Source organism: Netta rufina, assembly GCF_964035555.1.
Source record: "Netta rufina genome assembly, chromosome: 2".
Lineage (NCBI taxonomy): Eukaryota > Metazoa > Chordata > Aves > Anseriformes > Anatidae > Netta > Netta rufina.
This window is the reverse complement of record NC_140124.1, coordinates 142,805,241-142,829,884: the sequence shown is the minus strand read 5'-3', so window position 1 is coordinate 142,829,884 and position 24,644 is coordinate 142,805,241. Positions and strand designations below refer to the sequence as shown.

Below are 24,644 nucleotides of genomic sequence, written 5' to 3'. Positions count from 1 at the left end.
CATTGATTTTCAGGGGGTAAAGAAAAAGTTTAAAAAATATATGAAAATCTACATTTTCCTAGTCCCTTTGAAGAGGGACCTTATTTTCAATTTTAAACTCAGCATGTATTTTCTTAGATATGCTTTTCATCTTCTTGATTGAAACTACTGTCAAGCACAAATGTGTAAAATTTGCTGTGACTTTTTGGATATAATGATCAATATGGAATTATATACCTACCTGTTATGGGACTGAAAATGACTCATTTATATTCTATGTGCTCATGTAATATAAACATTAATCTACAGCCCCTTACTTATCTGTGTGTTCATTTATTTATTTATTTATTTATTTTTATGTTATTTCACTTATGACATGATGCGGTAAATAATGTCTTCAATATCACAGCTTTTTTTTTCCCCCAGATCTGTTTCCCTTACAATTTTAGATCTGCAATTAAAAATATTTTCCATTTTATCTTGGCTTTCTCCTCTACTTTGTTTTGGATGTGGCTGTCTCTGTTACCCTGCATTTTTCTATTATTTTCTGTGTTATTATCACTTCCTCTCAAGCAACCAAAAAGTTTTGCTGTTCCTCCCACCTCAAGGGCATTTTAGAATGGATATGGGAAATAGAAAGATTAATTTCTCACTGCAGAAGTCTAAAATGAAATCTTTACACATACTTCATTCTCCACTGCAGTGGATTCAGGTTCTGCCTTGAAGTACCATATGCCTTCCTGTAAAAGGATAGCAATATCTGGTGTTGGAGGAGGACGATTTTCCTCTAACATCTCCTGAGCTTCTGTCTTACTCTTTGCTTTATACTCAGGCTATATTTTCTCCTTTAAAGTGAACAGGAGACTGTGAGAAAAGTAGGTAGCTTTTGACTTGGAGTACAAGATTTCTGGAAGAAAATGGAATGAAATAAAATCCATGGATTATTATATATATATATATATTTTTTTTTTAACTACTGCAGTGCAAGCTCTGAAGTATGTTTTCCAGCTAAAATAGATGATGAAATGATAGGATTTATTCTATTTTTTTGCTATTACTCAACAATGACTTTATATTCTAAGAAAGAGATTTATAAAATATATTTATATATTTACATATAAATATAAAATAATAGATATAATAGCAGATAGCTTTTCCTCCTTCACATGCCCTGCTACTACAACTTTATCTATGTACCAGAACAGAAATAACATGTACAATGATAACATCATTTTGCTCATGGATGAATTCCAAAACTTGGTAGAATATTTAATATAAGTTGAAGCTGCTCTGGAAGTTCCTGGCACTTACAGTGTTGATAAGCAAAATATGGCATCTCTCCTTTCCATATCGTGCTATTTTCACACATTAAGGTTAAATTTACAGAAGATAGTTAAGATCATCAAAAAGATTGTTGTCACTTAAAGAAACAACACTGGCTCTGACCTTGGTTATGTTTGATCCTTCCCGTCACTTCCATTGGCTTTGGTCCTCATCAGGCTCATCACCCTGTAGATATGCTTCCCTTTGTGAACTGAATAGGCTTGTTTTTGTTTTTAATGGATTAGTTCTTCAACAGGGTGGTTAGATGAACCAATTCACAGAGGACTGTGTAAAGCCTTGTGAAATCAGTGGTAGAGCTGCGGGAAAGGTGGAAGGAGAAGGCTTCTGCTCTGATGCTTAGAAAGCTCCAAAAGCTTCAAAAGCTATGCTATTCATCCTAACCCAATTTTAAGAAGAGAAAAGTAAACTCTGATATTATAGTGTTTTAGATGTTAGAGAGTAAAAATATGTACTGTTTTTTTTTTAAAAAAAAAAAAAAATCTTGTTACTTTAAGGACCTAAAAATGTTTTTGAGTACTTTAAATGTAAGTCGTTTGATATGTTTTACTCTGATCTATTTTTCTATCCAAGAAGCAGCCAAATCCAGACCCTAGAGATTTTTAAAGAATTTTTTTGTATAGTAGTGAGATACATGGTTCTTCTTACTCCATTTTTTTTTCTTGATATTTTTGATGTATTAAGCTCAATTGACTGTCTTAGGAAAGGTAATTATATTTAATGTCTGTTTCACTGATGATACTAAAAATGAGTGGAGAGCTGTTTAATAAAAATTTCAGACTGATAATGGATAGTGACTGTTTTTAGAAACATTCTTTGTAAAGAAAATGATCACACCAGAAACTGATGAGCAATTTATTCTCTAGTTAAAAGCATCTGTTCAATTAAAAATATTCAGCTTTGGCCTATGATCATTATTTTAAATAATGAACAGTTCTCTGCATTTTGACAGGGAAAAAGTATCACTTGAACAAATAAATTAGTTAATAAATCATATGCTGTTTTGATAATCTTTTTTTGAATACAAGAATTTTTTATTAACAAATTATAGTGAGAGTAGGATTTGAACCCTGTCACTCTTCTGCTCAATCTTGTTTGTTTTGTTCTATATATTATTAAGACAAATTTTACTTATTTTAAACTGAGTAGACATACAAAGGTGTAGGAGTTACTCCTATTCATATCTGAATTGAAATTATTTTTTAAAAACAATTTTTCATTTCTTAACTTTCTTTCTAACTTTATGGCTAAATATTTTCTTCCCGAGAAATCAAATAGGAAGACCCAACATTAGTTAAATTTTCTAAGAATGCTACAGGTTAAACTTGCAATAGTAGCAGCTAAAATTCAGCACATTTAATAAGTTCTCAATGTGCAAATGTGAGTGCATTCATAGCCAAAATCTTAAAGACTGAGCAGATAAGTTGTCTACTACTGAGTAGTAGTGCTTTTGCTTTCTATCAAGTTTTTGAGATTTCTATTTATTTATTTATTTATTTTCTGAACTGGCATGCATGAATGACAAAAGTTGTGGTGCATTGACCTTGGCTGGCTGTCAGATGCCCCCCCCCCCCCCCCCCCCCCCCCCGGCTCTTTTGTGTCTCCCTCATCAACAGGACAGAATGAGAAAATGAGATGAAAAAACTTGTGTTGAGATAAAGACAGGGAAAACACTTACCAATTACTATCACAGACATAACAGACTCAATTTGGGGAAAATTAATTTATTGCTAATTAACATGGAGTTGGATGGTAAGAAACAAAGACAAAAACTAACACACTTTCTTCTCACTTCCCCCTTCTTCCTAGGCTCAACTTCACTCCTCCATTCCTATCTCTTCTGAGTGGTGCAGGAGAGATGGGGATAGTCTATAACAGCTTCTCTCTACTTCTCCTTTCTCCTCATATTTACCCTTACTCCAGTGTGGATCTTCGATTGGCCATGGTGTGGATATTTGTTCCACCATGCTTCACAGGCTGGAGAATAATCACTGCTCCAGTGCATGGAGCACCTCCTTCCCCTCCTTCTCTTACATTGGTGCCTGCAGTGCTATTTCTCACTTTCTTTCCCTTGTTCCTCACATTGCCAGGCAGCATATTGCCCTAATGAAATCTGCTTTCCCAGAGGCACCACTTCCTTGGCTGCTGGGTTCAGCTGTATCTTGCAGTTGGACCATTGGAAATGGCTGGAACTGACAGTATCTAACAGAACGTAGCCCTGGCCTGTTCTCACAGAGCCTCACCTGTTACCCAAGGCTTGACACGTGTACATAAAGCCCACATAAAATACACAAATTACAAAGCCTCAAATTATTTACACTAATAAATAAATTAATTAACTAGCCTCACTAATAGAGGCTAGTTAAGTATGAACTATGATATTTTTGTATCCTTTCTAAAACTGGCAATTCTTTCAGTGATATACTGCAAAACTCTAAATTTACTTACTAGCTACATGTCCAATCAGCTTATGGATTCTTTTTAAACTTTTGGATTAATAAAAGAACTAGTTCAACATATAATATCTTATCATAAGAATCTCTTATCAGTTCTAATTTGCCACTCTTAAATTTAATAGAAATCTATTATTGTGAATTGATGAATAGATCTCCTTTAAATTAAAATAGTTATTTTCTAAAAGTATAGCAGAACACTAGGAAAGAATACGATATTTGATTATTTGAGTACTATAGGAAATAAATAGTGGTTAAATGGTGGAAAATGTTTAGAGAAGGAAGGATTAGAAAGGGATATAATTCAATATTATGATTCTAGTTATTTTTACAATATTACAATGTTTAGTTGTTCTAGATTATTTTACATTACAATATAATGATGGAAAAAAAATGGAGCATATCTACAAAAACAATAGCAATAAAATCCTGAAGTTTAAGTCATTATTTCTCTGTCCAAAATGTATTAATATGTGTGAGCAGTGACTTAATTGCTATCATAACCAATTGTATGATCCACAGTTCCTTTTTAGTATATCCGATCCTCTCTTGGACTAAGTACTATCACCCCTTGACATTTTAGTCTGTGATGTTTTCTGAACCTGCTGTTTTGACATGGTTTATTGTGCTAAAAATCCAGAAAGGCATGGATGCATGAATAGATCCATTGAAAATGGGTGTGAGAAAAGACCACAACATTGAACATGTAAAGGGAAACTAGTTTTGCTCTAACAGTTACTACAGCAATCATAAATATGTCATCATGAAAACGTTGTTGACTTGATTTTACAGATAGGAGTCTCAGACATTTAGATATTTAATGTCTTATGTCTAAAAAATGCAGTAGTTTCTTACACTCAGAAATGTTCTGGTCTGATTTTAAGATGTTTTTATTATTTTCTTTTTTCATTTTCTTTTTTTTTTTTTAGTGTGAAACTTAATTTTTGCTTTTATCTAAATAAGAAATATAAATAAATAAATAAATACACTTGAAAAACCTACCCCAAGCATCTATTAGAAAGTAAGAGAAGTAAGATGTCTTTTTGCAAATACAGAAATATTCCTGTAAGGTCTGTACAAGAAATAACTAGCATTATGCACTAACAAAGACTTACGGCTGTTTTACATGTTAATCGGTTAATTTTTACTTAAGTTATGGTAAAGAATAAAACGCACTAATTTGTCCTAGTAGCTCTGTACTTCAATTTATTTTCCACCATCAAACTTTTGTAGGTTGACGTGTTAGACATTGTGTTTCTCTTTGGCAATCTATATTTCCTTAGAATTTTCCCCTGAGTTTTGTTTTCTTCCTGTCTAGCCTCCACCCACTAACTACAGTATTTTCTTCGGATCAAAGACTGTAAGAAAAAATGACAGAAATTTGGGCTTTTACAATTCTAAATCCTGATTTCTTTTTCTTGGGACGTGTTCCTTCACTGGGGAGAAGAGTACTTTCCTACTTTGGTGTACATTGTGACAATAAGGATATTAGAAGTACAAGGTACTTGCTCCTGGTATTTGAGATCACTTAGTTATGTTAGATCAGGTGAAAAAAAATGTTACTAGGAGACTGAAGAACTTGAATATGACACTGTATATCAGTATATGGGCTGTTAAGAATTGGATCAAACTTCACGTCTTCATCTTCATCCCTGTAGATTTTCAATATTCAGCTGAACAAAGACCTGAACAACTTGCTCTGATCTCAGAGCTAACCCTTCTTTGAGCAACAGGTTAAAACAGAAACCTCCTGAGGTCCATTCCAACCTGAATTATCCTGTTTTCCTGTAATGTGCAATAAATATTTGGAGATATACAGACAATTTTGTTGTTGTTTTTGTTTTGTTTTGGTGGGACAGCCTTTCTATTTGGTAAGATTAACGTAATTTTGTTAAGAGGCATGGGAAAGCCAAAGCGAGCTTGGAACAAATCTACTTCTTTCACTTGTAGGGTTCATTCTAGTTTACAGTGGACACTGAGAAGATAAAAGATGCTAAAAAGATTACATTTCAATCTCAAGCACTAGGCTGTGGAATTCGATATAGAAATCCAATATTTAGAGACTGAAAGACCCGTACAACATTTTGTATGTGATATAGACAATTCAGGTTTAGGGAAGAAAGAGAAACACTGAGGTAATACCTTCTGGGCTACTTAGATGTTGCATGCTCTTATGCAAAAACAAGGATATATGTAAATGATAGTTGTAGATAACTATTTCTTTTAAGTAATTTAATTTCCTATCTTCTTCATAAACATAAAATCACCACTGATGTTTAAATAATGTATTTAATGCCATAGATATCTTCAAAGATCTTAGTAGTGTAATGCATACTTTAATTTTTAAATGCATATTCCCTTGACTGTCCTAGTTTTTTCCATTGGCTACCTCTTATGATTAACTGCTACTGCTCTTTAACAATCTAGTTTTTAACTATTTAGTTTTTAGTTGCTTTTGCAACTTTCTGCTATTAAGTTTATTCAGTTCAGAGATCATATTTATGAGGAATTATGGGAGAAATACTGAATTAAAAAATGCCACAAAACAGAGTGAAACAGATGCTACGTTTTGCATTGTCTTGAAAGAGAACAACCAGACATATGTTAGTGGGGAAATAATTAATTTTAATTTGGCAGTCAAAATCCGAATATTAAATTGAATACACCAACATTTTAAAACTCATACTTTATTAAGTAATCATATATGTAATCATGTGATATCTCAGTATGCAAAATAAGAAAATTCCATAGCATGTACAACTCAGGGGTAACCAGAAACAAATATTTATTGAGTATTAGCAGAGAAAAATGAAAATGTGCCTTTTATTTCAATCAACCAGATGCAAACTTTATCTTATAAATGCAGAAGGAAACTGTGGGTAAGAAGAGCAATATCTTTCAAAATGCAAATAAGCAACCTCTTCAATGGAGGATATCTATGCTGTTGTTTCAATTGCCTCCCTCCCCCCACTAATCAGAACTAGTGGGAAAATGTTAAGAGTTTGGCACATAAAAACACAAATTTGAAGTTGAATGGTTGCAACATCAGGCAAGTCAGATATTAATTTTAATCATCTGCTACTTTCCAAAGAAGTGTATGTGAATATACTAACATACAGATGCAACCTCACCAGCTAATAGTTAATTCATCAGCATATAGTCCAAAAAGAGCAAGTCCTAACAGTACCTTCCTAAGTTATTATTTGGTAAGCACTAAATGGCAGTGTCCACATAAATAATATTTATGAAGTTACTGAACATAACATCAAACAATACAATTGTCAGGAATACTGTATTATTTTAATGGGAGTAGACCACAGTTTTTGCAACTTTGTTTTTTCATGTACTATGGTTTCTTATAATAATATTCTCCAAAGATTATTGAGTTACATATGTATCACATGGACCGAAACATAGTTTGCAAAATTACATTACTATTAAAAAAAAAAAAAAAGTTACATTAATATTACAAAGGCAAAAATTATCATTAGAAATATTACATTTATGCTTTGAATATATCAGATAATTGATTTTTTAAAATATCTAATATGGAATAATGTTTCTACTGTCTTCAGAAAAAATGGCTTTATGCGTGGGGAAGATTCTCAGTGAAAATATGAAAAGTATTAATTTTACCTACTTTTATTTTATACATAGAATCTTTTTCAGAATCTATCTTCTTTGTTTGATGTAAAAAAAAATAAATGATTGTTTGGAGATCAAACTAAAAGTGAGAATGGATTCAGACACTTTTTCTAATTTTGCAAAGTTATAATAAATTGACATGTTTTATGTTTCTGCATTATTTTGTACAAATTAGAACCAGTAAAACCAGTAGTGGAAGGAAAATTAAATAAAAAATGTAGTAAATAAAGAAGGAAGAAAAAAATAAAAAAAAAAAAAAAAAGGAGAGAGAGAGAAAGAGAGAACACTTGAGCTCCTAAAGAGAAAATTGAATTTTAAGTGTGTTTAATATGTGTTTGATGTGTTTGTGTTCAGGAGATGACTGCTTACTTGGCATGTGCCCCACCTAAAGGTTTTCTTTTTTGGGGCAACCTAATCTAGTTGGTAGCATCCCTGTCCATTGTCTAGACCCGTGATGATCAGATCAATGTAGCATATATTACCTTGCAGGCATTTTGCTGTTTATCTGGTATCTTTCTCCTTGAGTTATTATGGACTTGCTTTATATGATCAAAGAAAATTATTCTAGTTAGCATTTGTAGCTTTTTGTAGAATTTTACATACAAATGAGACTTAAGACCTGGATTACACAATGAATAATACTCAAGCTGTCAAATTACTAAATAACTTCAATTGTCCGAGCAAATTACATTCCATTTCCTTTTGAAAATTTGTAGTAGTTTACCAAATAATATTATAGAGGAATATCATTTTATTCTTATTTAAAATTCTTTTTAATTTTGCACCCACTAATGCACACATAAAAACTGTTTTTTTTTTTTTTTTATACAAATTTCTGTGCAAAAATGAAATTAAAGAAACAATCAATCATTACCTTTCTGAGTAGCAGGATAATGATGGTGATAAATGTCACATCCCTGAAAGCTAAATGTCATCATGAACAGTTGTAATAATAATCTTTTAGGAAAAGAAAATGTAGTGGATGATAAGCTAGTAATGTCTTCATTTTAAAAATCCCTTACCCACCTTGTGCATACAAGCCACTCATAAAAAATAAACACCTTGGCATAAATTTGTACTTCTTTCTTGTGGGTATGTGTTCCACAATTCCCTCAAATCATTGAGTAGGTAAATAGACAGGAGCTGAGTGCTGCAAATTAAATTTTTAGTGAAATTATTTGGCTTGGTTTTATCTTGGTCAGTTTATTTTCATGTGGTGATACTTACCAATGGATCAATGTATTTATTAGATCATGAAAAAGTTAATAGGAAAAGTGCTTTATCTTGACTTGTCAAATAATTATACTTATGCTCATTTGGGAGAGGTAAGAATCTTATTAATTTGTTTTATTCTTTGAATTAAACTATATTCTTGCAATCAAATTTAAAATGTGCTTACTAAATCCAAAGTGTTCTGCAAATAATAATCTGCCTCTGCATATTAAACATAAGTTGTTTAAATCTAGTCTTGGTTTAATTACTTTATTCGTGAAGATACAAATGACAAAACCAATGACAGGTTTCTGGATACATGTGTTGATGACTTCTTGCATATGCTGTAACAGTACCTTACCATTTGGTTGTCTTACCAGTTATGACTGTAACCAAAAATAGTGCACTACAGTGCTCAGCTACGAACACATGAAAACAATTTAACACTAAACATTAATAAAGTAAGTCAACCTATGCCACACAATTGCCACAAAAGACAAACTGGGCTCTAATGGCATGTCCAGATTTGCTGGTGAGCATACACTGCCAAATTATTCAACTTGTTCTTTAGATTTTTTTGACTTGTAGATAGCATGGGGATTACTGGTCTGATACCCTGATGAGGTTATATTCTGAAGCCTGATGAGGTTATATTCTCCTAGAATATTTCCAAATCATTTAGAAAAAATAAATGCTGCCATATGTACATCAAACAAAAAGAACGCGTAGAGATGGATATCTGTAGTGCATGTCACCAGTGCTATGAGTACACAAAATTGTCCTTTCATATGCATCTCACATATAGTGGGTTTAATTAAAAACAAACAAAAAAACAACCAACCAACCAAACAAGCAAACAAAAAAACAAACAAAAATTAAAACACTCCACCAAACCCTCAGCTCCCTAGCAACCCTGTAATTCACTTCAAGAGAGATTTCTTTATGAACCATGTTCCATTATACTGCAGCAGAAAATTCATCCACTATAACTTTTAAGACAAGTCCGTATAAAATTAATAATGCAATACAAATTTGAACATAACCCTAAATAGTGTAAATTGGCTGTTTTATTTTTTTTCTTCCATTGATACTCTAGACACTTTTTAAAGTCCAGTTTCTATATCATACAATCATCTCTACTACACACATTTTCTCAAACCAGTGTACCTTACCTGACTCAGTGTCCATGAAAACTCCTGATATTTTATACTGATGTCTTAAACTATCATATAAAACTTTTAAGTTATATATAATATGTATATAATATACTTTGTTTGTCTGTCATTGAAGTTGTCTGCCCCTTCAATGATGAAACAGCAATGTATTCACAGCAAGCTATAATACAGTTTTATTTTTAAGACAATTAACCATGAGTTGTATTTTTTTTTTATTTTGTAGGTTAACAGGATTTCATCTTCCTCCACCTGTGACAAGTACAAAATCTGTATTTTCACTGCGCTTGACAAGTGACTTTGCTGTTAGTGCTCATGGGTTCAAAGTTTACTATGAAGGTAAGACATGCTTAACAAAAGGATTTGGATTTTTTCTCTGATGTCTATACATAACAAAATTAAATGTCCTAGCTGTGCAAACACACATATAAACCTTATCCACATTGCTTTTGCTTTTCTTGCAGTCATTCAAATTGTATGACTCCCATCTGAAACCAGAAAACTTAAAACTGTCTGCAATCCCACCCAGAAAAGAATCTTTTTTGACATTTACTTAAATAATGCCAAATTTTTGAATTCTGAAAAGGAAATCTTAATCTTTCTAGTCTTTCAAAGATGTGGTCATCCAAATTTGTGTCAAGACACTGCTTGTTACTCCTGAATTTAATATTTAAATTTTTATCTGCAAGTTTCATGATTTTGCATAGAAGAAACGCTGACTCAGCTCTCTGAACTACCATGAAGCTACCTCACTACTGTGGTTTGGTAATTGTCTGCCAATTTCACACAGACCCTAGAGCAAGTGAGACGGCAGATGCATTCCTGAAGTCTAGAAGTTCATAATAGTTCATAATAGTTCATAGTTCAGTTTCCATGTTCCAGGAAAGATCTTGTTTATAATCAAGCTCACTTAAGTCATATTTGAAGAGCTGGAGTATATGATCCATCTGTTTTTTATAATAATTTTCTTGGCACTGAGATTATAAATTCTAACATATATTTACATGATATAAACAAAAAGTATTTTCTCTCTTTCTCTTTTTCCTTTTCTTTCTCTTTTTCCTCTCCCTCTCCCTCTCCCTCTCCCTCTCCCTCTCCCTCTCCCTCTCCCTCTCCCTCTCCCTCTCCCTCTCCCTCTCCCTCTCCCTCTCCCTCTCCCTCTCCCTCTTCCTCTTCCTTTTCCTCTTCCTTTTCCTTTTCCTTTTCCTTTTCCTTCTCCTTTTCCTTTTCCTTTTCCTTCTCCTTTTCCTTTTCCTTTTCCTTTTCCTTTTCCTTTTCCTTTTCCTTTTCCTTTTCCTTTTCCTTTTCCTTTTCCTTTTCCTTTTCCTTTTCCTTATTGATGTAAGGACAGTTAATCTTTTTGCTTCGTTAAATGTATCTGTTGGCAAGCTAGGAGCTATAGTAAACATCCTGGAAAAGCTCCAAGGCTGTTGTTGTACCCTACTCAGTCCATCAGCAACAGAGAACTAATCTTTCAGAACATAAATAGCTGATTCACACTGAGATCTACTAAAATATCCAAAAACTGGTAATGCACATGAAGAGCTGCCATAGAAATAAAGCAGCCAATACTGACTCTGAAGTAAAACGTCTTCAGCAATAGACATAGCTTACTTTCAGCTATAATGTATTAAAATGCTACTTCACACAGAAATTCCCACCTATATACAGTTATGTTAAGATAATTTACAAAATAGACATTGACTCTGTGTGTTAACAACTGATTTTGGCTGGTTTATAGCTGCTTTGTAGTTTGTTTATTTTTCAAGTGTTCAATAACTTTGCTCTCCAGCAGTGTGATTACAAAACTGCTGTAATTACTATGTAATTACTATGGAATTTTTACTTTACAAAATGTGGTACATCCTTCTTTTATGCATACTAGGAAAATATGTAGCATTTTTTATGACTGATTTGGTTTCATAAATCAAAAAATTTAAATTTACTATATATAGTATAATCTGGTATCCTCATACATTGCATAATGAAGGGTTTTACACTACCAATGCTAGCAGAAAGGGTACTATGCATTTCAGTTTGACAGAGAATGATTAAACCTAAAATGCAAGATCAACAATGACTTCACAGATGACTAGCTCCTCAGATAGTTCCTTTGCAGGCTAAAATATCATGCTCATATCTAGCTCCTAACATCACTGAGAAGTGTGAGTAAATAGTATCTTCAATCACAGAAAACAGTATTTTAGAACAAAACATAAACATGTTACCTTTAATTTGATACTCGTGGGTTTTTTTTTGTTTGTTTGTTTGTTTTTGAATCTCAGATTTATTCTGTAAAATCAGAAATATCAAGATCAATTAGGCTAGACTCCAAAGTTCTAGTTCACTGGAGTCTCTTATTTAGGAGGCCAGAACTACTTCTTTGAGAGCTGCATTAAGGCAGCTATATTCAGTGAGAGATGTTTTTTTTTCTTTCAGTGCCTGTTTTTTTGATTTCCTGTGATACTACTTGTCTTTATACCCAACTAGCAAAGAAACGAAAACTCATTAGTTGATATTCATCTCATGTCTCATTCCTTAATGTGATAAAATAGATGTATTTAAATGATAATCACATCAGATCAATCTCTATTTCTGTTCTTGTACTCTTTGTGAAGGTGTATAACCCTGCAATCAACATTTTCAGATCTGGTTCTACCTAGTACCCAATTTTCAACAATTTTGATTGCCCAGTAGCTCCTTGTTAGCTTCCCGATGAAACATCTGCATACTTAGTACGCCTAAATATCAGATCCATACTTAAGTGCTTCATTATGGATATGTAATTTGAAACCTAAAATAGAAATGATTAGCAACACATCATTGCAATAAAGCAAAGTTATAGACAGAGATAGTATGAGAGGACAGGGTGAGCAGTATAGACATATACCTGAATGGTTCAGATCCAGGTGTAATGTGATTTGAAAAAGAAGGAACATATGTTTCACAATCAGTGATTATTTAAAATACTTTTCTTTGAAATGTTTGGACATAAGCATATGATTAAATGGAGTGTATTATTTTTCATTATCTTAAAAAATAAATAAAAGTAAAAAGGCCTGTCAACATCTCTTTCTCTGTCCCTGACATATTTTCTCATCCTTGATTATTTTCAGTTGAGCTGAAACTCAGTAAAAAACTCCAAAGTATCTGACAGAGTCTGCGAGACATATACATCTACTGTGGACTTTCTTGGCATAGGAAAACAATAAAAATATTTGTGGAAACATTTAAAATATATGATTGAGTAAATAGGAATGTACTTACCAATCTTATATAAGCCCCTGGAACTGCATTAAATCGAATTAAATACTCAACAGACCACAGAAATACCCACTCTGGTCTCTTCATCTCAATACTGTAAGACTCAGTCTGTATCTTTCCTTCTTCTGTCTTTTCTTTCTCCATGTCAAATTTGGGTTAGCTTTGGTACCATTGTGCATATACTTCTTTATGTTCATTTTTGAGAACGAATGCATATGAGAAATATACCTATAAAGCATGACACCCTTAAGGTGGGGAAAGGATTTAATGAGACAGAACTGAAACAGATTACTGAAATGAAAAATACCTCCCATACAGTGACAGTAGAAAATGATGAAATACAATAAAAAAATAAGGTGTTTTTAAGAAAAATACTTGATCTACACTAATTTCCAGCAGAGTGCTTTTTATTATTATTCATTTCATCACTGCCCAATATTATAGCTTTGCTTGCTGGAGTGAGGAATGAGGGAATTGCTTGTCTGCTGATTCTCTAATTCTCTGCCTTTTTTGTTGCTGTTGTTTGTTTTGTTAGTTATTGCTGGTTTTTTTTTTGTTGTTGTTTGTTTGTTTATTGAAAAGTCTCTATCATCCCTTTCTTTCATAGTAGCTTCCAGGGTTTGTATAACATGTATGGGCGGTAATATGTAGAGGAGAAATGTTATAATTAATCCCTTATTTGATAATTTAATCAAGTCACTGTGTAGTTCTTCCTTTTTTATGTTATTTTCAGCATAATTATTTTGTTTTTTGAACAGAAGAGTTTGAGAAGTGCTTTTCTATTTCCTGTTGTCCTGAGATATAAGGCAGCTTTATTCATTGTGACTAGGAAGGGGAAATACAGCTGCTAAGAAAGAAAGCAACACAGTACCTTGGACCACACAGCAAGGGTCCACAGTGAACACAGTCCTGTTTTGAACAGTGATTCCTTTTGTACTTACTGGGTTATTTTACAGTTATTAAAAAGGTATCTGGCATAGTTAAAAATCATTGACTTCAATAACAATTTTACTGAAATTTTGTGGCAGTCTTTATTCAATGTAAAGATGATAGGCATTTTTGTGCTATTCTATTGATTATGAGCAAGAAAAAATAACTTCATTTATGGATTATTCATATACTGAAAACTCTGAATGTCCTGGATGTAATAATTTATAATTAGTTATAATAGTGTTATGAAATATCATTTCATTTTTTTGAATGTCTACACTTCTTATTTAAAGCTGAAGTATAACAGTGGATTATTAGACATTATAAATAATGAAATGGTCTTGATGTTTTCACTGGAGTGGCACTGTAGGAACACAGCAATCTAACTGAAATGCTTTTTGGGGGTTTTGAGAGCAATGTTAAACATGTCAAGATTGATCTCGTCTTCATTGATGATGGGAAAGAGAGGTAGGAAAGTAGATGGTGATTATTAACAGAACAGAGTTTCCAGTTAGTGACTTTTAGGGACCAATCATGCATTCATTTCAGAAATACTCAGAAAAAAAAGGTAGCTGATATACAGGATTATTGAAGTATGTATAACAGAAATATTATTAGGACTTAAACTGCCAGGATGTGAATGTTAAAAATAATTTTGGCAGTTTGTACAGAGCTAGAAAATGTGAACAAATCTATTGAACCTATGTAATCTATTTTTAGCTCTCCTGCATACCAGAATTCAGAAATGTGGCTACAGATAATCTAAATCTCACATTTAGGTAATGTACACAAGGTATTGACTGTATTAAGCAAACAACATCACAACTAACTTCATATCAAAAAAATAAAATAAAATAAAATAAAATAAAATAAAATAAAATAAAATAAAATAAAATAAAATAAAATAAAATAAAATAAAATAAAATAAAAAATAAAAGGACTGGTATTGAATTATTGTTTAATGTTGGAGTGGTATCTGTAAAAGGTACACTTAAAAAGTGATTGCTAGGTTAGTGTTGTAAAAGCCACAGACTTTAAGCTGTGAAGTTTTCACCAAACTTACTATATGACAGATACTATAGGATTCTTTCTTTTCTTCTTTTTTCTTTTATTGTTCAGATTTTGCCATAGCTATTTTGTGTGTTTCTGCTTTCTGTGAAAAGATTGTTTCAGCAAGCCCTTACTAAAAATGGAATTAAATTACATTTCCCTACTGTTTCTTAAAGAAAAGTCCAAAAACATACACACTCAAAAGAGATGGTTTAAATTACCTAAACATATACATTTACCATGGAAACTCCTGTTTTCAAAAATGAAACATAATAAATATAAGAAGGAAATCTAAATTCTGGATATTTACTCCCATTCAACTCAATGAAAACCAAAGGGGAAAAAAATAGTCCTAGAGCTTCTTCCTTTTGAGTATCTGTCAAAAGGAAGAAGCTCATATCTTCCAGTATGAGTATCTGTCATGTTTTCTATGTAGTCACAGAAAATGTGACTACATCTAATATAGAAAAAAAATAAACAAAAAATAAACAACAACAACAACAAAAAACTCAACAGTGCCTGATCAGACACTACCCACAGCATGTGATGAAAAAAAAAAAAAAAAAAAAAGAGTGTGCTTGGATGTTCAGGGAAAGAACTACTTCAAGAAAAGTAGTTCTGTACTCTTCGGGTACAGTGAAGTTAAAGAGAAAGTTACAATATTTTAACATTAATTTAGTAAATAGAGTTATCAAATCATAAGCAAAATTTATAGATAGAATAACTAGATAAATAGGTAAGCTATAAAATATGGTGTTAGGTCAAGTCACAAGGGTTTTGTTTGTTTTATATTGATGTGATTTCAGTGTAACCACATCTAGAGAATTAAAATTTCAGATTATCTGCTTTTGATCATATGGTTGATAATCCAGACAAGAAAAGAAACAAAACAAACAAAAAGATCAATTTTTAAAAATTATTTAATTTTAAAAATTTTAATTTTTTTAAAAATATTTAAAGATCAAAAATACCTCAAATATTTTGTCTGGCAAAACTATAATTCAATATTATTTCCCATGCATTATACACAGATGCATAGCCATCACTTTTAGATTCATATATAAAAATTCACGTTTCCAAAATGCATTCTGTCAATTAACACTTAACATTGTTACTAAATAAAATATATATATTGTCTGGAAAAATACTTCTTTCTTCCGGTATAGCCTGCATGTTACAATACATCTTTGCCTCAGTACTACCATGCTAATCCTAAATGCCAGAAGTACTTGTAATGCTGTTGCACAAAACAGCATTACAGTTCTCTCTTTTTGAAATTTCATTTCACCCAATTCTCTTGATATTGCAATCACTAACTAGAATTTGGCTAAAGAATAACTTCTGGAGACAAACTCAGCCATTAAAAACATCAAGATCTTAGAGAAGCTATCACTTTCTTTGATTTCATTGATTACCCTGCCACACTTAGAATTAAAACTTTGATTTTTAACTTCTAGTCACTGGTTCTTGCTCTGTTTTTATCTGCTAGATTACAGGACCCTTGATATTAGCATCTGTTCTTATATTAGGTTTTTAAGTAGTGCAATAAAGTCACATACTTCAGAGTATTCTTTTTCTTTAATATGAGCTTTTTAAGTCTTAATATAAAATATTTTGTTCCAGATTATAAATTATTTTGTTATTCTTTTGTGTTTTTATCATTTTGTGAGTGTCATGAATCCTAAATGTTTTCTATGCTGTAAAGAGAAGTAATTATAACCACCTGAATATTGCATTTGCCCCTTTCTGCAGTCATATCTCAGTCTGAGCCCATTTTATTTTGTTGTCTAGTGCATTTTTTTCATAGAATCACAGAAATATTGACCAATATCTTGTGCAGTCATGTTGCCCAAATTGCTTGAAGCAAAAATATTTTCTTGCTGGTAAATCAGGTTAGCTGTGACCATCTTTAGTTGTATCTTGAAAGCCATTGAAGAAGATGTTTCCTTGGTGTCTTTGAGAAGTGCTCTTATGTTGCACTACTGTCCTGGTGAAAAATGTTTTCGTGACACTCAGCCTGAAATTCTCAAGTTGATATCTGTATCCACTGACTTCTTTTTAACTGCCTTTCAAGTCGCTGCAGGCTTCTTCTCTGAGCCTTCTGCATCTGCATCTGCTGAATTTCAACCAGTCAGTTCCCTGTTTATATCAATCCATATATGAAGTCACTTCACTCCATGCCAGACTTTGTTCTTTTTCTTATTGAACTTTATGAGGTTTCTATTGGTTCAGTCCTCCAGTTCACTAAGGTTTAAACTGTCATTTGGCATATCAGTATTTCTTCATGGTTCACTCTTATCTGCAAATTTGCTAACAGTGCACTGAGTCACCCAGACTGTTCATGAAGATGTTGGACAGTATGGGTCCTAATGCTGACTGATGGGTTATTTCAGTTTCTTTTATGCTCATAATGATCAGTAATGTTCATCCTGCCTACACTGCATCATCTGCCAAATGAGAATGCAATGGAAAATTATACCAAAAGCCTTACTAAAGTCAAGTTATGCTAAATCAACTGCTTTCACTTACCTTGTCCACGCAGCCAGTCATTTCTTCTTTGTAAGGAAATTTAAAAGGTGAGAGTGTCTGCACCCTTAAGATTATCCAGTCAAGGATCCTTTCAATACAAAAGAGGATAATAAATAAGTAAAAGGAAAAACAAATGCACACAGAGACACACTCACAGAATGGCTGAGGTTGGAAGGGACCTCTGAATCTCCTGATCACCATCTTATCCTGCACATGCTTGGAGATGACCTCCAGGATGAGCTGTTCCATCACCTTTCCAGGGATGGAGGTGAAGCTGACTGGCCTGTGGTTGCATGGGTCCTCCTTTTTTGCCCTTTTTGAAGACTGATATGACATTGGCTTTCTTCCCATCCTCAGGCACCTCTCCTTTTCTCCACAACCTTTCAAAAATGATGGAGAGTGGCCTAGCAATAACATCAGCCACACACGTGTGCATTCCATCAGGGCCCATGAATTTGTGAATGTCAGGTCTGAGATTCCTGAGGGCTGACCATAGCAATAAAGGCTGAAGCAAAAAAGGCATTGAGCAACTCTGCCTTCTCTGTATCCTTTGTCACCAGGGCACCCAACCCATTCAGTAGTGGGCCAACATTTTCCCCAGTCTTCCTTTTTCTACTGATGTATTTGAAGGAGCTCTTCTTGTTATCCTTGACATCCCTTGCCAGATTCAATTCCAAATGGTTCTTAGCCTTCCTTGTTGCATTCCTGCATACTATGAAAAAATCCATATATTCCTCCCAAGTGGCCTTTCTCTTTTTACACATACTGTAAATGTCCTTCTTCTTCCTTCTTCTGTCTGAACTTCACCAGGAGCTCCCTGCTCATCCTGCACCCTTTGCTTCCTTTCTTACTCATAGGGATGCACCAATCTTGAGCTTTGGAGGATGTGAAGTCTTGGACTCCTCTTCCTTCTAGGGCCTTAACCCGTGGATTCTTCCAAGTAGATCCCTGAAAAGTCCAAAGTTTGCTGCCCTGAAGTCCAGGGCTGCAATCTTATTTTTTTGCCCAGCTTCCTCCTTGCCAGGTCGTGAACTACACCATGTCATAGTCACTGCAGCCAATGTTGTCCTTGACCCTCACATCTCCTACTAGACTTTCCTCATCTGTTAATAGAAGGTCCAGCAGAACACCTCTCCTTGTTGGCTTCTCCACCAACCATGTCAAAAAGTTGTCATCCATACACTGCAGGAACCTCCTGGACTGTTTGTGCCTAGCTGAATGGTCTTCCCAGCAGGTATCTGTGTGGTTGATGTCCCCCATGAGAACCAGGGCTTGTGACTGAGAGGTTATTTCCAACTGTCTGAAGAAGGCTTCATCTACCTCCTCTTCCTGATTAGGTGGCCTGTAGCAAACACCCACAACAGTATCAGCCATGGTACTGGCTGATACTTAAACCCTTTAATCCTTACGCATAAACTCTCTGCTCACTCTTCATCCACCCCTAGGCAGAGATCCATGCATTCCAGTTACTGTCTCATATAAAGAACTCCACTGCCTCACCTTCCAGCAGTCCTCTTTCTTTTTTAATATGAGGTACCATGATTAAGGTAGCCAGACCCTGGAAGATAACACCAACAATCTAAACGTTGTTTGGCTTCCTTCACTTGGTCATAGCCAGAGTTCTCCTAACCAGAAGGACTGAGATAATCCCCTTTGCTCTCACCCTCAGAATCCCTTAGAAATTCTAGATCTCCTTAAGGCCATATTACTATCCTTTGGTGAAAAGCATGAGGCAGCATTTGTGTAGCTGAACAAACAGCTCTTGCTCTGAGAAATTACAGTCTGGGCATTAGGAAAGAAGCAAACTTTACAGGACTGTAGGTCTGGCTTGTAAGAAGGGGGGATGTGCTAGGCAGAGTGTGTATCTAACCATTAGTACATCTCAAAGGCTCTGTATGGCTTTTGTGTCACTTTAATAACACTATGCAAAAGCAAAGTTAAAGATTGTTCCTGCATCCAAGGGTTTACAGTTGTATTTTAGAAAAAATATGGAAAAAAAAATCAGCAAAATAGAACTTCTCTTCCTTCTTATATTTTATGTTTTTGTATTAACAAAATAACGTATCATTTGTAGTTAAAAAGATATGCACTTGATTATTAACAGTATTTTATTCTACCATAACTATGCATTTGACCTTACTTGTTGCCAGTTGGGTACTACATTTTCTTTTCTAAATCCTAAAAATTAGATAAATAAATAAGAGCTAATTGATTAAAGAGCCACATGGAGAACTATGCCTAGTTTTGTTCCAAGCATAATGGCTGGAGATAAATTCATCAGTTATAACATATGCAAAACCTCATTACTGGAAAGTTAAAAACAATTAGCAATCTATCATTTCTTCTTTATGTCATACTTAGTTATTATTTAAAAAAAAAAAAAAAAAAAGACAATACTTAGTTATTATTTAAAAAAAAAAAAAGACAATATTTCAGTGTTTTGTTTAGTTTATTTCTTTTAGAATAATGTTGCTAAATAAACCATGTTTATCAACCTGTTCATATCAAAATTTAATTAAGACAGTAATTAATTTGAAATCTTAATTATCTATCAGCCTTACTTTATTCTTTTCATATATATTCAATGTCATTTTTCATGAACAATATATATATATTGTTCATGAAAAATGAACAATATATATTATATAATATATAATATTATATATTATATATAATATATAATATTATATATAATATATATATGCATTGCAATATATATATATTGACATTGCAAGTCTTGAAAGACATTTACCAAGAGATTCTGATGTTTTCTTTGTGAATCTACATTAATCAGCTACAGGATAAATACAATACATGGACAAAAACAAATCTGAAGACAATCTAATTTAAGATTCACATTTTGATCCCATGTCTAGGGAAGTAGAGATAACTGTAATCCAATAAAGCTGAAACTGTATTCTTTAGAAACTAATGCAGTGTTCATTAAAGTATCAAATTAAATGCATCTCCATGTTTATAAACTGTTTCTTCCTTCACACTTTTCTTAAATTATAGTTCAATGAAATTTTGAAGCAGTAATGCACAATAGCACACTTTGAAATGTCCATAGTGCTTATAAAAATTAAACTACTGATGCTGAACATGCATATCAATAATATAGAACTCTGGCCCAAGAACAGACACGTTTTTTCATCTTAATAGATTTTCAAAGTTTGCTAGTTTTTCATATGAGTTAAATGTATAGTTCCATTAAATCTATAGTTAAATGTATAGTTCAGCCTGGAAATAAGTGAATGTTTTTTAGGTTTGTAATTAAGCTCCCAGTTGTGTCAGTCACTGATGTTATCCAGAACAATACCATTATAACATTATCATTTTGCTGTGATTATAATGAGACTTTTTTTTTTTTCTTTAAGAATAAAGAAGTAATTACTTACTAAATACTACAGTTCTCTGCCTGTTGAAAATGAAATAGAATTTTCTGCAAGGTGTTTGGCGGCTTTGGATTTTTGGTGGTTTGCTTTGTTTCTAATATGTATGCTTATTTAAAAACAGTTCTTAACAGAAGATTGCTCTATAGCCAATAACGTCATTCAAGCAAACTTCTTCGTAAATTTAGACAACTTTAAGAATAAGTGGAATAACTCTATGAACTAGATTAGATGCCTTGTTCAAGGCACTGGATGCCTGGCAATTAAAAAAAAAAAAAAGAAAAAAAAAAGTCAAAATAATTGAAAGCAAATATATCTACAAATGAATACAAGTCTTCTAGTCGAAAGAGACATTCTCATGTGGTAATTCTGCTTTTCTGTTGATGAACCTCTATACATGAACAGGAAGAAAAAGCAGTACTCCTTTGTTGCAATATTTACAGCAGGCCTCTAAAATCCCACGGACCATAAATTGCATGTCAGAGCTAAAATGAATTAGCTAAGCTTTTTAGTTCATGCTTAGGTGTTACTGAAAAAGTTGTCCCAATATATTGACATGATTTTAAAACTTCTTTTTAAAATGAGTCTCTATATCAAAAATGTTTCAAAGCCCAAAGTTTCCTTTTTTTTTTTTTTTTTTTTTTTTTTAAATAAAGAACGTAATCCTAAAGAAAAATCACAATGAATTATTGATACATTTTTTGGTCTAAAGAACTAGATGATTACGTAATTTAAAAGCATCAGTGCATTTTCAAAGCATTTAAAGAAAAAAAAATCTAAATATAATGACAATTAAATTATTAAAATGTAAAAATACCAGCACAAGTTTGGTGCATAATTCTTATAGCTTCTTTGCCTTCATTTTTCATCTTACATTCTCTACCTTCCTGTTGCCCTGCTACAAATCAGCACTTTAAGTATATAGAAAGTGAACAGACGATATCAGAAATTAATCTTAATGCTTCTATAAAAACAAGCAAACAAAATCAAACAAAAATACTAGAACTCTTCCCTACATATTTATTAAAGTTAGTTAAAGAAGAAATTAAGAAATTGAAACAGTAAGATTACAAAGATCTTTCTTTCTCTCTTCCTCTGTTTAAATTAACACATATGCTACTTTTCCCTTGCGTGTTCTTAGTTCTTTCAGGGCAAGATACCATTGTCACTTGCAACATTCAATTTCCAGTCTCTCTAAAGAGATGATCAACACTGATGCACTTAGTGGCAGTTATGGAACTGATTTTGTGATGAAGACATGTATCATCTGAGAAATGATTTGAAACCATGGTATAAGGAAATGCTCCTTTCAACATGAACATCACTGGGTCTGAACTGGTGACACAGAAATGAAAGCCTCTGCTTTATACTTATTCCTTTCAGTGTCTTGTCTCTCTAGTTTACTAGTTATTAGTAAGTAAACAGATGACAAGAAAAAGATGTTTATAGATGAGCAGTGTTGTAAAATAACAGCATGTTATGTCATCTTTATTTACAGTAGAACATTGCTCAATTTTGTGCTATAGCTAGCAATAAGACTGTGTTATTCTGGGTATGAAGTGTCTTAAATTTTTTTTTCTACTTTCATCCACAATTCTGCTAGTCACATCTAAAATACATTCAAAATTTAAATATTGTTGAGGTGTATTGAAATACACCTTGAAATATACCTCCTTACACCTCGACCTTTTCCGGGGCTCAGCATTCCCTTGAAAGGAACCTTTTTACTGAAACCTTCAATTAAATATATTTATTTATATACTATTAAATACCTTTTAAAGTACAGTATAAATACTAATAATGTTCATAAAGCCAGGAAAAGTTGAGCAAAACCAAGGAGTTAATTGGACAAAATAAATCAAAAGAGGAAGAATCTCTTGGAAGATGATAACAGAAATTAAGAAAGAAGCTAAGTGTTCTCAAAGCAGACTTGGTTTTAAGTGCAAACTGGCACAAAAACACTGGTACATTGGTTTTTGTGGGCAATACATTTCAATTTTGACCAATGTGTCAAGACAAATATGCACTGTTTTAGAGAAGTTTTTCAGAGAGGCAACCACCAATTTGGTAAGATTAAACCAGAACTAGAGAGCAGGCTAAGGAACTGCATAAACAGTGCTTATGTGACTTTTAGAATAAAATAGTATTGTTGCTTTTGAAATGTTACTGGCTTAGTCTGGTCCCCAGCCACACATCCCTTTCTCCCTCCCTCTTTGGCTGCTGCAGCATTCACAAAGCAATGCAGACAGATTAGGGAATTAGTATGGTTGAATACATATTGCATTGCCTCCACTTGTACCCCCATCTTTTTCTCTGATCCAGCTTTCTGCATGGCTCAAAAATGCTAACAGCCTAAGGCATGCATGGGAAACATAGCTGGTAGCATGAAAAAAAAACATTGCTCTTTTGCCTTAATTTAAAACATTTACCAAACTGCATCTTGATGCAAAATGTGTAATGCAGAGAGACAATAAGAGATTATAACAGTCCTGTTTTACCACTTGTCTGTCCTTGCTATTGTGTAATGCCTGTAGGCACATTTACTGAATGCACAAAACTGGCTCTCCCATTAAAAGAAAATGTATCATAATATCGTGGATTCCCAAGCTTGTTTTGGGTTACAAAGAAAAAAAAAGTCATATTTGGATCTGGGTTTTTGATGAAACTATTATACAGTGTTGTTATACAATAATGTATATATTTACTTGAAACCAGTTTGATCACTATACAGATTTGAAACGATAAATTAAAAAGAAAAAAATATCCCAAAGATTACACATATATTACAGATTGGAAATAGTTACGAAAGAAACTTAATTTAAGAAACTTAAGAAACTTAAGAAGTTGCAATATAACATATAATTTGTACTTTTTTTTTTTTTTTTTTTTTTCTCCCTAGGCTGCCTCCATTTCTCATGAAATTTAGGTCTCCTTTCAGTCCCCAATCCTTCCTATTTTAAGGTTGTCTTTCACTTGTAAATTACTTCAGAATATGTTTTCACTGCTCCCTTCTAAGAGATGTTTGTTTGTTTGTTTGTTTGTTTGTTTTTCCTCCTCTCTCTATCTGCTAGAATTCCATTCAGGTTCATTTATTAGATAGATAGCAGGTCCTTAATTTATGCTGTTCATGATATGAATCAGTCTTTTTCTCCTATACTACTTGTGTCATAAATGCAAATTAAAAAAATATTGCCTTATTCCCTGGAATTGGAATACTTTCATGCTAGATTATTTAAAATCACTTTAACTGTTATTTCGTCACCTCATTCCTCATTCCAGCCAAGTACACTATCTTGCAGGTAACACTTTTAAAGCCTACTACGTCAGTTCATAAATCCTCTTACATGATTCACAAAGCTTGCAGTACACAGTTACAGTGCTGATGTCAATATCTTACTTTGTCCTTGTAGACTTCCTATATAGGAAAGAACAGAAATAAACATTTCTAGGGTACTATCTCTGGAATTCTAAATGTTGGACTAGATGATTGTAGTGGTCTTTTCCAACCTAAATGATTCTATGTTTCTATGATCTCACTACTTTCAATACTTTTCATAAAGCAAGCATAAGCAAATGGTACGTGTAAGCATACAGGTTAGTCACACTTAGCTGCACCTGTACCGTTTCTTTTTCTTTTTTTTTTTTTTTCATCTTTGATAGAGTGTATGACATGAAAT

At 32.9% G+C, this 24,644-nt stretch overlaps 1 protein-coding gene across 3 annotated transcripts in view; it reads left to right on the top strand.

Moving 5' to 3' along the window:
• The window catches only part of CSMD3 (CUB and Sushi multiple domains 3), a gene marked incomplete at both ends in the record, with an annotated part of 670,606 nt that overhangs the window by 109,016 nt on the left and 536,946 nt on the right, over positions 1-24,644 (top strand). For all 3 annotated transcript variants that reach the window (XM_084281281.1, XM_084281280.1, XM_084281279.1), the window contains one exon: positions 10,029-10,141. In XM_084281281.1, coding sequence (XP_084137407.1) covers positions 10,029-10,141 — 113 coding nt within the window. The remainder of the gene's footprint in view (positions 1-10,028; positions 10,142-24,644) is intronic.